Below are 13,757 nucleotides of genomic sequence, written 5' to 3' on the forward strand. Positions count from 1 at the left end.
AAGGAGACCTCAAATTTGCTATAGGATGAGCAAGGCACAAAAATTGGAAAGTACAGGGCTTATTGAGAGATGGTGTAGCAAATGGTCTAATGAGTAGATGAGAGAAGTATAGTTGGAGATATGATTTGGAGGGGCCCGGTGAGGACCAGGATGCTGGGCTTGTATGCTCTGATTTGAAATGTGGTAAGCGCTTATGAATAGAATGGCTCCTTAAACTGTCAGTTGTACTAATATCATTTTTTTACATCTGCACGAAAAATCTTGGAAATATCTTTGATTCTTCCTTCTTTCATAGCCTACATTTAATTGGTCAGTAAATCACAGTGGGCTTTACCTTCAAAACACAGCCAGACTCTGACCACGTCTAATTAGCTCCATGGTTTCCACCGGGGCTGGCAGCCCTTTTATATATGTCCAGGGAGTACCTCTTCACGTTTTGCTGGAGTTCTGCAGTGCACAGCCTGCATGGCTGTACATTATGGTCCTGGGTTACTGCCATAGCTTCTAAATGGTCTCCTTGCTTCTGCCCTTGTCCATCCTCAGTTTATTCTTAACCCAGTGAGAGTTATCATTTTAAAATATAAGCCTGATATGTTATTCCTCTGCTGAAAACTCTCTGAAGTCATTCACATATTATGTGCCTGCTGTGTACAGGTCTGACTTGAATTTGGTAGGCAAGCCCTGTTCTCCTAGGGATGGAATGCCTGCTTAACCTGGTGGTTGTAATTATGGCCATTTTGATAGCTCTGGTAACACTTTCTCTTGGGGAAGGACAGATGTTTCCTTGACAGAAGTGGAGAGGGAGAGGCTCCTGTTCCTGTTACCATTATGAGGTCTACAGTGTGACATTCTCAGAATATCAGGCAAGCTTAAGAATTAATGATAATGATCTGCAGAAAGAACCTGGTTTCAGTGTGTTTTCACCAATATTGTTTTGGCTGCAACTAACAGAAACATTAAGCATGCTTAAATCAACACAGAATAAAGACATCACATGCCTTACGGAGCTGAAGACAGGAGGGCAGCTGGGTCTCAGGAGCAGGAGGCTCTGTTGTTTTTTTCTCTCTTCTTCACTTCCATCTCTGCTTCTTTCTACATGTGTGCCTGACTCCTTTCCCTCTTTGAAATTGGCTTTCTCCATCTCTCTCTCTGGCTTCAGGCTCAAATGTCGCATAGCTGCCCACCCCCTTCCCCCCAACTCCAGCAACCAGATCACATGTCTCTGCCCCACAGAGGCTGCTTTGCATTCTTTCACAGTGCCAGGGGACAGAATGATGGATTCATCTGGGGTCAGGTGTCTCTCCCTGACCCAGTCTTCCATGGCCAGAGGTTGGGGGGGAGGGTCTCACTGCACAACTACAGCTGCAGAGGCCAAATCCTGTGGGCAATAGGCAAGTCTGAAAGGGACAGGGATCAGCTGAGCAAGACAGACACCCGAAAGATGGCAACTGCTGAGAGTGTGATGTGTTCTCTGAAGAGAAATGGCCATCACCTAAGTCTAATCTGGTGACTAGTGTCTGTCAGACTAATCCAAGTGTCTACATTAGGTTTGCCTTCGCTGAACTGGGCTATAAAGTTAAATCCTTGGCTTTTATTGAAGGTCCCTGTTAAAGGCAGCTATATAAAAGTCACTTCTGCATTTACAATAAAATGGTAGTGGGAACGTCACCTACAATATCATTTGGTGTTCCCGTATAATGTCTTTAGACTTTTCGTTTCAGAATAGTTATCTCTGTAAGGGATAATAGGCATCTTATTTGAATAAGGACTTTAAAACTTGTCAGGTTTCCTTTTTGCATGGCCTCAAGGAAGCCTCCAAAAATTGTAGTTAACACGTATAGCTGAGCTGAGCTGAGCTGGAACTTCTAGGCAAGATTATGCTAAGTGATCAGAAGGGAAATAGCCAAAGGATAATAGACATCTATTTGGTAAGAGATCTCAAACTCTAATGCCCACAATGTCCAGGCAGTTAGCAGAGGTGATGTGGGTAGGCTTGAGATAGTAAGTGAAAACTTTTTGTTATTGAGTTCAAGCATAACATAGCTGCCTCGTTACATTGTCTTTTAAAACACTAGGCAGGCCAAACAAAATAGCCAAGTAGAGTATGTTGGGAACTGGCTGCCAGTTGTCAGACCTTGGAGTCTCACACAGGTTACGGGCTTTGAGCGCCTCAGTGTGGCGTCCCTACACAGGATGGTTCTTAGCTTAAACCCAGCTCGCCGCCCCCCCCCCCCCCCCAATGAAACAGGACCTCCCTCTCCCACTTGGTAGTACCAAGGCCCTTCCAGACTTCATGTCCAGAAACTTGAGTTCTTTTCCTGCCTAAGTCCTGCCTCCTGAATTCCTATTTGCTGCTGATGCCCTGCCTCTTCTGAGAATGTCAATACTGGGAATGTTTGCCACTTGCAGGGGAGACCTTGACCCTGACCCACAGGAATGCAGCCAGCTGTGTCTTCTGCCTGTCAGAATCCTGTCAGAATTCAGCAAGTGAGCCTAGCATCAAGACAAGGATGCATACAGGTTTTTTTTTTTTTCTTTTGTAGAGGGGGCGCTTTCCGTGGGCTACACGTGGGTTTTGCATTGACAATGGAAAGGAGGTGCCCTTGAGAGCAGACCTAACTGTTCTCAGAATTAGAAAAGTTTCTCCCAGATTCCAGAATAATACGTGAACATCTTGATTTTGCGACAGTATCATATAAATTTGGTCACCCTGGAGCAGCTAATTGAATCCAAAGCTAAAGAGGTGATCCCCGCCCTCACAGGGGCTCTGCCTGTCCCCTTGCAGTGCCCGCCTCCCACAGCCATTTCTGTTTCCAATCCAAAAGGCAACTGAGTGGCATTTCAAGTTTGAGAAACTAATGTTTACAGAGACTAAAGCCCAGCACAAGATATTAATATGACAAACAGCCCTGATGACTACAGGAATTCCACTGCCTATAGCATTGTATTTGGGGTGAAAATAGCAACATATTTAAGGAATGTAAAAAAGTAGTAGAAGAGAAAGATATCTAAAATTCTAGCATTTTGTATATGAGAGACTACATTGTGAATAGTGCATTATTAAAGGGGCTGAGTTTTCATGCAATTTAAGCTATTTTGACGCCAGTGCTTTTAGATATTGCTGACTCAAAGGAAAATAAAATTAAAAGCAGCTCTCTGTTTGGACAGACATTGAGGCAAACACTGAGGCATTCTATGCCACAGGCATTGAGCAGAAGGGATGGAAAGCACTTGAATTACAGACGACTGGATTTTAAATCACCCAGTGGTGGTGACCTCAGACTCCAGTCCTGGAGGGAGGAGGCAGAGATGTGTGTGCTCAGCCCGCCGGTCAGTACTTGGGAGGGGTGCGGGGCACCCACAGCATGGGCCTGTGCCTTCCATGAAGGGCCAGTCTGTGTGTGGGGATGGGGCTGAGGTTCGAGCACACAGCTCACCCCCACTCAGCAGGGACTCACTGAGTGCCTCCTTCGTGTCAGGTTCTTCCAGGCATGGGGGATTCAGTGGTGACTAAGATGGATAAGGTGCCTGGCCTCACTGAGCTTATAATCTAGAAGGGGGAGATAAGTAAAGAAACAAGAGAATCTTGGATTGAAGGGCAATCTTATGGAGAGCAACTCCTGTGTGTTGCATGGGGGGTTGGGCAGGCTCTCTGAAGTCAGAAGGGTCCGAAGGACTCAGCCCTCTAGAGAGAGGAAAGGCAAGGTCCACGGCCCTGAGGCAAGAAAGAGCTCCGTGTATGTTCAGAAGGTCAGCGTGGCTACAGAGCAGTGAGCACAGGGGAGGGGGTACCAGATAGGAAGGGAGGCAGAGGCCAGCTCCAAAAAGGCATGGAGAGGAGGCTTTTAGTCAAGGGAGTCACGTACCTGACTGGTGTTGGAAAGACGTTTCTGGCTGCAGTGCTGAGGCTGGAGTGTGGCGAGTAGGGGCCGGAGTGGAAGCAAGAGCCTACTGCACAGTCCAGGAAGGATCACGCAAGACAAAAGAGCCCTATTTGTTTTCCTCTCCTGAAGATTAAACAGATGAAACACCACCACCTGCCTTCTGCAGTAAATACTGTGGTTGTGGCTAGTTAGTGAACTTATCACAGACCCACTGGCGCAGGGGCGGCAGCAAAATGGCAGGGGAGGAGCTGCCTCTCAGGCAGAACCTTGTTACTGTTAAGGGCAGTATAACAAACCACAGGCAGGTGTACAAAGAGAGACTAGGACGGTTCCCCAGGAAAAGAGCAACAGCTCCCAGGGCTGGGATTGCCTTGCTCAGCTCCCTCCCTACCTCCCTTTCCTTCCCTTAGGCCAGGAGGGATCACTAGAGGGGAATTAACCAGAACAGGAGGACAACTAATGCACACACCCATCTACAACTCATAATGCAAAGCTAGTCACTATGCTGAGTAGCCTTACTGACACATGGCCTTGCTGCAACAAGTTTGATTTAACGAGGAAAGGGAGTGGTAGGGTGGTGGGAGAGACCGTGTGTGTGCGTGTGTGTGTGTGCGTGTGTGTGTGTGTGTGTGTTTTAATTTAGGTTGATTAGAGTATCTTATTTTGTAGCTTCAGTCTCCATGCTATGATGAGTTACTGATGAATTCAGCCCCAGAGCTGGACCCTGTACATGGTGGGGTGGAGAAAGGTGGAGAGCTGAATCAAAAGATACCTGGCCCAGGGCTGAAAAAGCTGCCTGGAGGCATGTGGGCAAATTGAGATGGGTGTTTTGCTAGATATGGGGAACACTGAGAATGGGACTCATGGAGCTGGAATCCCTGAGGGGGCAGGACCCTGGGTGCCCCAGTGGTTGCTGCACAGCCTAGTTTGAGGGTCACTGGTGCTACATCCTCCTCATGCTACAAAAGGGTGATGACTCACCCAGGGTTACCCCATGAGTTGGTGGCATAGCTGGAACCAGAACCCAGGTTTCTAGATGTCCCAGCCTCCTGACTCTTTTAATCACATGAGGCTGTAGCTTGAGAGGAGGGTGGCAGGCGGGGACTGCCTGGTGCCTTGACTGAACCTGGGTCAAACAGAGCCCACTTCAACTTTCACAACCTGGAAGGAAAATGGCCCCTTCTGCCTAAACGCCTAAAGGCAGCAGCACAATGCTGAGGACACATTTTGTGTTTCAGAACCCACCCGGAGGAGCCTGACCATTCTGCCTCTCGTGGCCACTATGCTGACTGCCTGCTTCTCCAGACCCCCGTCACAGCTCCCGAGGAAAACCCTGAATTTCTCTGATAGAGTAAATGGAGCAAGGTAAGAAAAGGAAGGGTGGAGGTGACCTTGAGGTTACACTTTCTGGGCAAAGCAGAGCTCTTCACACATAATAAGGCTTGACTCTCAAAAGTGTCCCTCAATACCCGCTGTCCACCAGCAAAGGACACTCAAAGGTGTTGTCGGAAGACAGACCTTCCCATGTCACACAAGGCACAGAAGAATATCTTTCATCAGATATATTTTTTCACTTTTTAATTTGAAGTAACTATACTTATACAAAAGTTGTAAAAATAGTACAAACGTTTCCCGTAACTCCTACGCCTAACTTCCCCAAGTGTTAACATCTTACAAAACCATGGTGCACTCATCCAAACCAGGAAATTACCACTGATATAATACTATTAAGTAATCTGCAGACTTGATTCAGATTTCACCAGATGGCCCAGGAATGGACATTGTTGTGGTCCAGGATACAAACCAGGGTTCCCAGTACATTTAGTTGTCGTGTCTCCTTACTCTCTTCCTGTCAGGGGCAGTTCCTCAGTCTTTGTTGTTCATGACCTTAACACCGTGGAAGAATGTCTCTCAGTGTGGGCTGTGGGATGTCCTCGTGTTTAGATTCAGGTTTGTGTGTTTGGAAGAATCCCACACAGGTGAGGTGGTGCCCTTCTTAGTGCATCACATCAGGAGGCACAGGTCTCATTACTTTAATCACCTGCCTAACGGCTCTTTTAAAATCTCACACATGAAACTATAGTTAACTAAAATGTCGCGAGACTTCACTGAACTCGGTGATTCAGAGAAAGCATTAAGTACAAAGTAAACAAGCAGCTCTTCTTTGAGAGCTTCTGGAAATTGCCTTTTCCAAGGGAATTTAGTGTGCTCTGCTACCTCATTTTCTTCTTTTGCAGCTAGAGCAAGGAAAAAAATAACGCCCTTGAGAGGAGTGAAATCAAGTGGCAGGTTAAATTCAAAGACCCAGCAGCTAGAAAATTGATGGTTATTTTCTGTGCCGATAAATATATCTAGAAGAACATGCATTGAGGTTTTTAGCAGCATTTGCTTAAAAGCATTTCCACAGGATACAGAAGCTTGGTTGGAGGTGAGGCTTCAACTGCTGGAGGACACCATATAAGAAGAGTTGATATCCCATCAAAGAGGGAATGGAGCTTGGTTCTGTTAAAGGGCTTTTGAAAGAAGATTTGCTGTAATTTTTTTCAGTGAATGACTCACAGAAATGGTAAAATCTGTCTCAAAAATGGCTTTCAGAGATTTCTGGAGACTTTTTATGGAGAAGAAAATAATCCCAAAGGAAGTTTAAATACTTTTACAAAGATTTTATCCTCAAATTAAAGGGAGTGATACAGCCATTCTTTTTTTCACTTTAGTACAGTATTCAGTAAATCACATGAAATATTCAATGCTTTATTATTTTAAAAAATTAAAGGGAAGTAAGGCATTAGTCAAACTTCTGGCTAATTTGAAGGGAAAGAAAGGCTATCCCAGGAGACTCTGAGTCTTCTGGAAGGATTGTAGAAACCACCTGGTTAAGCTAAGGGGTTGGGCACAGGGTGGTCAGGGGCAGAGCTGAGTCAGAGTGCATTAGCTGTCCTCCAGGAAACGTTGTCAGCAGAGGTCAGGGAGAGAGACCCAGACGTGTGAGGTGGAAGGAATGGTGGGTGATCACTGTGCCTGGATCAGACAGGAGGTCTTTGGGTGGCCCGATCATTTTGCTTGAATCTCAGTTGGAAAGGGCCTCATGCTCCAGTCCCCACCTGTGGGTGATCCTTTGATCTAATCCTTAACAAGTGACCTTACTGCCTCTATTTGAATATCTCCAGCCATGGGGCAGTCAGTACCTCCCACAGCAGACCTCCTGTCTTTGGACAGTGCTATTGTAAAGTCCTTCTTCATACTGGGCAGAAATCTTTCCACTGTAAATGCCACCCCTTGTTCCTGGGTCTGCCTTCTGTATTCATACTGAACAAGTTAATCTCTTATCCCTGGGGATACTATGCCACCCTAATACCCCTGACTTCTCTTATTGCATCTGCATGTTTTTTCATTGCTCATCTCCTATGGTTTTCCCACTCAGCATCCAGGTTTCATACCTGAATGATGCCCATTTGGCCTATGCTCTTTGTTGAGATGTGGTGCCCCAAACAGAACACCCCCCTCCCCTACCCTACATGGCTCAGAGCAGAAGTCACCCAGTACACAACACCTGTCCAGATGAAACCTCCCCAGAAGTGGCCGGATGCAGTCCCTGCCCTGACAACCTGCTCTGCTTCCTGGCTCTTTACAGCCCTCAGATTTTGGATTTCTGAAGGCTCTGTCTCTACCCAGGACACTACTTCCCGGATTCTGGTTACACACACCAGCTGGCTCAGCCCCAGTGCTCAGCTCTGCCTGCCCAGGCATGGCGTGTAATACTCCAGGGCAGCCTGACCTGGGCAGAATGGAGAGTGGCCCTTGCCTCCCTATTCCTGTCCAGTCTAGGCTCACATAGCTTCTTTTGGCGGCCACATCACTTGTGATTTGTAGTTGATCAGACTAATTTATTTTCACAGGTGCTGCTGTGTGAGACCTCATTCCTACCCAGCTGCCCTTGTGTCATCAACATTTGTCCTTCCTAAACCCATCTTGTTAGATTCAGGCTGTCAAGCTGACTCCTGACTCCTCTCAGCAGAAAGCTGGGTAACTGGTTATTGTTGCTGATTCGTGACAGAAGGAACAGAAGGGATAGAGACATAGACTGGAAGGAGGGAAAAGAAGCCAGCGTTAATGCCTTGGCCAGCACAGGGTGGTGTCTCGAATGTGGCCCAGTGAGTTCCTGGATGCCAGTGCTCTGGGAACCAGCTGGTTTTTCCACAGGCCTGTGGGGAAATGCCGGATTGCAACCTCTCCACCCCATCTGATTGCTCTTCTAGGTTAGGATGGAAATCAGCAAGCTCTCCTCCTCTGAATCTGGAGGCCACCTCTTTGGGATTCACCCCTCAGCAAGTTTACTGACTATCCTGAGTTTAACTTGTACCACTTGTGAGACTGGCATAGCCATTAGAGTAAGCGGTTTGGGTGACCAGCAGCTTGCTGCCACCACAAGACCCTACTGGGGAGAGGTGACCCTCCAGGGCAATGCTCACTATTTTATATTATGGGATTCAGACTTAACCACTCAGGGGCATTCTTAGTCTTGATAAGCCAATGTATCAGGATTGCATCACAATTAGAAGGGCAAAGACTTCCAGAAGGCCAGGGCTGGAGAGGTATCAGTGGACCCAGGCTTCCTGTATCTTTCTGCTCTGTCATCCTGATGGTGGCCCTCACCTCAGAATGCCATGATGCTCCTCCACCTCCAGGTTCAGTCCAGGCAGGAAGAAGCAAAGCAACATGGAAGAAGGGAGGAGCTGCCCCTGCATCAGGAGAGCAAAACTCTCCCAGCAATCATTGCAGACTTCTGCTTGCACCTTATGGGCCAGGGGTAGGTCACATAATTGCTGGGTAGGTGATAGTCTGGAAAGAATTGGGCACATTGGTACCCCAGACAACATTTTGGTAGTGAGACAGATGAGAAGAATAGATATTAGCAGCAAACAGTAGTGTCTGCCTTGGCTGGGCTGTGGCCTAGAGCTGATTTTGTCCCCAGAGATATTAGGGCTTGGCAGTCAAGAGGCTTGAAAAGGAAACCCTATGGGGAAAAAGTCCTTCTTCTTTTTTCCTAAGGCAGCAGTTATAAACTCTGGTTGCAGATTAGAATCACCTAGAGCGCAGGGGGAAAAAAGTCCCCGTGCCCCACCCCTGGGGACTCAGATTTCTTTCATTAGGGGTGAGGCCAACCATGGGAATAGTTTAAAAAGCTTCCTTGGTTCCTTAGTTCTTCAACTATTTTGGGAAGAATTTCAATCACATACAAAAGTAGAAAGTAGTAAATTGATCCCTGGTGTACCTGGGCTTCAACAGTTATCAGCTCATGACCAATCTTGTTTCATCTGTGTTCCCACCCACTTTCCTCCCCCTCCCTCTACTGGATTGTTTCAAAGCAAATCCTGGACATCATGTTGGTGTTTAGGTATCTATTGCTAAATGGTAAGATCTCTTTTTAATAACGTAAGCACATAATCATGATCGTTTTACTAAGTGATTCTAATAAACAATCAGGGAGGAGAACCTAAGAACAGCTGCTCTGGACCTACGTCAACCAGGCCTTTCCCAATACTGCCTGTACTGGAATCAGGTGTTAGTTTAACATGCAGATTTCCAGGGGCCACCCCATCCTACTGAATCAGAATGTCAATCAGGGACTTGGGAGCCTGCATTTTAACGAGCTTTTCAGGTGCTTGTTAACTAAAGTTAAAGAATTGAGGTGTTAAGGCCTTCCTAGCCCCAAGGCCCCTCTGAACTGAGAAGTAGCCCCAAGCCAGGGATCCCATGGCACCTGCAGGAGCTGCAAAGTGAGAGAAGAAATAAGAGCAGGATGAGGCAGTCCCAGCAGTGGCCAAAGGGAAAGGCTGAGAAACCAAGTGGTGTCCAGGAGGGCACTGCTGTGTCAGCTGGAGCTCCCCAGCAGTGTTCTTGGCCCTCGTCTTAGCAGGGGTCTGCCTCTTGGGGATTGGGTGAGGAGGGATGGAGCCTTGTGCTCTCTGGAGAAGTAGAAATATGCCATTGATAGCATATTTAGTAGCACCTGGTATAATACACCCAGAGATAGTCAAGTTTGAGTGGATATATTTGAGTATGGGGAGGTGGGTTAGAGCAAATCTGGCAACAAATCAGTTTGAAATAATTTTTTTTCTTGCTGTGACCTTTTTGTTACTTTTAAAAATATCAAATAGTGCAAAAGGATGGCAGGGGACAAGGGCAGTTCTGCCAGGGACACCTTGTTCTTTTTGTACAGCAAATCCTGGGGTTATGGTAAAACAGTGATTTATTTTATTTTATTTTATTATTATTATTTTTTAAATTTTTAATTTTTTTTTTTTTGCAGTATGCGGGCCTCTCACTGCTGTGGCCTCTCCCGCTGTGGAGCACAGGCTCCGGACGCTCAGGCACAGCGGCCATGGCTCATGGGCCCAGCTGCTCCGCGGCATGTGGGATCCTCCCAGACCGGGGCATGAAACCATGTCCCCTGCATCGGCAGGCAGACTCTCAACCACTGCGCCACCAGGGAAGCCCGAGTGATTAATTTTAGGTAAAGTCATTTAACTAGTTTTGGGTGTAGTGACCATACCACTCTGCTTACTTGTGACCAATGCCCCCACCAGGGGTAGTGTCAGAGAAAGCCAAGTAGGGGCCAGGACTTACGTTCTCACCCAGCAGTAATAAGGAACCCTGCCTGCTTGGGGTGGGGGTGGGGGGTGGAGGGGTGTCAGAGGACACCTAGTAGAGACGGAGAGCTACGACTTCCTCCACCTCTCAGCAGTAATGAGACCACACACCCCCATACAGTGGAGAGCAGTAATGAGGTATTCCGATCCCTCACAGCCAGGGAGGTATTGGTGAAGACCCAGTGGGAAGCCAGAACTCCCATCCGTACCCAGCAGTAACTCCTTCCAATTTACTTTATGAAGCTAGTATTAGCTGATTCCAAAACCAGACAAAGACCGTACAAAACAGAGGACTGCAGACCAATACCCCTCATGAATATAGGTGCCAAAATTTTTAAAATATTAGTCAGTAGAATTCAGCAATATATGAAAAGAATTGTAAGCCATGAAAAAGTGAATTTGTTCCAGGGCTGCAAAGATGGCTCGTTGCTAAAAATCAGTTAATGTAATCCACCAAACTGAAAGCCAAAGAAGAAAAATCACATGAATCTATTATTGCAGAAAAAGCAAAATTTAACACTCATTTGTGATAAACACTCTCAGAAAAATAGGCATAGATGGAAACTTCCTAAACTTGATAAAGAGCATCTGTGAAAACCATGCAGCTAACATTATCCTGGTGAGACTGAATGCCTTCTCCCTAAGATGGGAGCAAGGCAAGAATGTCCACTGTCACCACTGACTCGCCATAGCGCAATAAGGAAGTGCAATAAAGCAAGAAAAGGAAATAAAAGTCATACAGGTTGTAAAAGAAGAAATAAAACTGTCCCTATTTGCAGATTACATGATTGACTACATAGAAAATCCCAAGGAATCCACAGAGCACTCCTAGAACTAATAAGTGAGTTCAGCAGGACACAGGATACAAGATAACACGCACAAGTCAATGTATTTCAATATCCTAGCAATGAACTTGTAGATATCAAAATCTAAATACCATTTACAATTGCTCAAAAGAATGAGTTACTTAGGTATAAATACAACAAATTATACAGGATTTGTACATTGAAAACGATACAGTACTGATGAAAGAAATCAAAGATCTAAATAAATGGAGACCCACACTATGTTCAGGGATTGAAAGACTCAAAAAAGTAAAGATGTTGACTTTCCCTAAATTGATATACAAGTTTAGCACAATTTCTATCAAAATCCCAGTCAGATTTTTATAGAAAAAGACAAGATTGTTCTAAAATTTATATGGAAAGGCAAAGGAAATAGAATAGCAAAAACAATTTTGAAAAAGAAAAATAAGGTGGGAGTGCATAGCTCAATGAAACAGAGAATCCAGAAATAAAACCACATGGATATGCCCAACCAATATTTGACAAAGGTGCAAAAGCAATTCAATGGAGGAAACAACATTTTCAAAAAATGGTGCTGGAGCATGGATATTCATAGGCAAAACCAAAAACAACCAACTTTGACTTATCTCACATTTTATACAAAAGTTAACTCACAATGGATCATGGAGTTTAAATTATAAAACACAAGACTAGGGACTTCCCTGGCAGTCCAGTGGTTACGACTCCAACCTTCCAATGCAAGGGACACAGGTTCAGTCCTCGGTTGGGGAACTAAGATCCCACATACCTCGCAATATGGCCAAAAAATGAAAAAACAGAAAAAAAAAAAAAACCAAGACTATAAATCTTTTAGGAAAAAACAGGAGAAAATCTTTGGGTTGGGGCATAGGCAAAGAGTTCTGAAATGACACCAAAATATGGTTGATCCATAAAAGGAGAAATTGAATAATCAGACTTCATTAAAATGAAACACTGTTCCTCTACGTAAAGATCCTGTTAAGAGGATGAAAAGACAAGTTATAGACTAGGAGAAAACTTTTGCCTACCACATATGCAACAAAGGACTAGCATCTAGAACATATAAAGAATTCTCAAAACTCAATAGTGAAAGAACAAACACTCCAATTACAATAGAATATGCACAAGACATAAAGAGACATTTTAATCAAAGAGGATATACTGATGGTAAATAAGCACATGAAAAGATTTTCAACATCATTAGCCATTAGAAAAATACAAATTAAGACCACAATGGATATCTTTACACAGTTACCAGCATGGTTAAAATAAAAAATAGTGATACCACCAAATGCTGGCAAGGGTATGGGGAAACTGGATCATTCATACATCACTGCTGGGAATGTAGAATGTTATAGCCACTCTGGAAAACAGTTTAAAAGTTTCTTAAAAAACTAAACATGCAACTACCGTATGACCCAGCAATTGCTCTTCTGGGCATTTACCCAAGAGAAAAACAGGTTCACACAAAACGTGTACAGGAATGTTCCTGGCAGCTTTATTTGTAATAGCCCTAAATTGGAAGCAACCCAGATGACCTTCAATAGTTCAATGGTTAAATGAACTGTGGTATAGGATACCATAGAATACAATTTAGCAATAAAAAGGAACAAATTATTGATACATTCAACAATAGACAGTCAGATGAATCTCGAGGGAATTATGTTGTGTGAAAAAAGCCAATCCCAAAAGGTTAATATTCTATGACTCCATTCTTGAAATGACAGAATTGTAGAGGTAGAGAACAGAATAGTGGTTAAAGAGGATGTGGGAGTGGGTGTGGCTATAAAAGGATAACACAAAGGATCCTTGTGGTGATGGAACTGTTCTGTATTTTCAATGCATATGTCAATATCCTGGTTGTGATATTGTATACTAGAGTTTTGCAAGATGTTACCATTAGGGGAAATTGGGTAAAAGGTACAGGGCATCTCTGTATTCTTAACTTCATGTGAATCTAGAATTATTTCAAAATAAAAAAACTATCAGGAAGCCATGTAAAACCTAAGGGTTAAGATGTTGCATTTGCAGAAGGCTTTGTTAACAGGTCTATCACTGGAAGGCTCTTCCTACACAGTGGCAAAAATGTCCACTGCAACTGCTGGCCCACTTTGTCCCAGACTAGTAACCTGGAGGAAACAGGCCCTCCTCCTCAGTGGTACCAGCAGGTTGCCCTCAGGGGTTTGGGGTGGGAGTAGTGAGTAGGGTGGGTACTGGTGCCTGAGGGCCTGTTGAGTTGCTTCCACCCCAGAACAAGGTCTGGTGTGACCACAGCCTCTTCTCATGGCTTTCTTTCCTCTTTCAGAGGCTCGCTGCCGTTTCACTCTGCCTCCTTTGTCCCTGTCGACCGTCGGACTTAACGCTGCTTCGGTGAACCCAGTGAGTGGCAGCCCGGCTAC

General features: G+C 45.1%; 1 protein-coding gene across 1 annotated transcript in view; it reads left to right on the plus strand.

The window, feature by feature from the left end:
• Positions 1 to 13,757, plus strand: part of BDH1 (3-hydroxybutyrate dehydrogenase 1) — a 31,938-nt gene that overhangs the window by 1,942 nt on the left and 16,239 nt on the right. The window contains 3 exon segments of the mRNA XM_067033505.1: positions 5,123 to 5,249; positions 13,664 to 13,715; positions 13,717 to 13,737. Of these exon segments, the coding sequence (XP_066889606.1) occupies positions 5,123 to 5,249; positions 13,664 to 13,715; positions 13,717 to 13,737 (200 nt within the window).

Source organism: Kogia breviceps, chromosome 5 (genome assembly GCF_026419965.1).
Source record: "Kogia breviceps isolate mKogBre1 chromosome 5, mKogBre1 haplotype 1, whole genome shotgun sequence".
NCBI classification, from domain to species: domain Eukaryota; kingdom Metazoa; phylum Chordata; class Mammalia; order Artiodactyla; family Physeteridae; genus Kogia; species Kogia breviceps.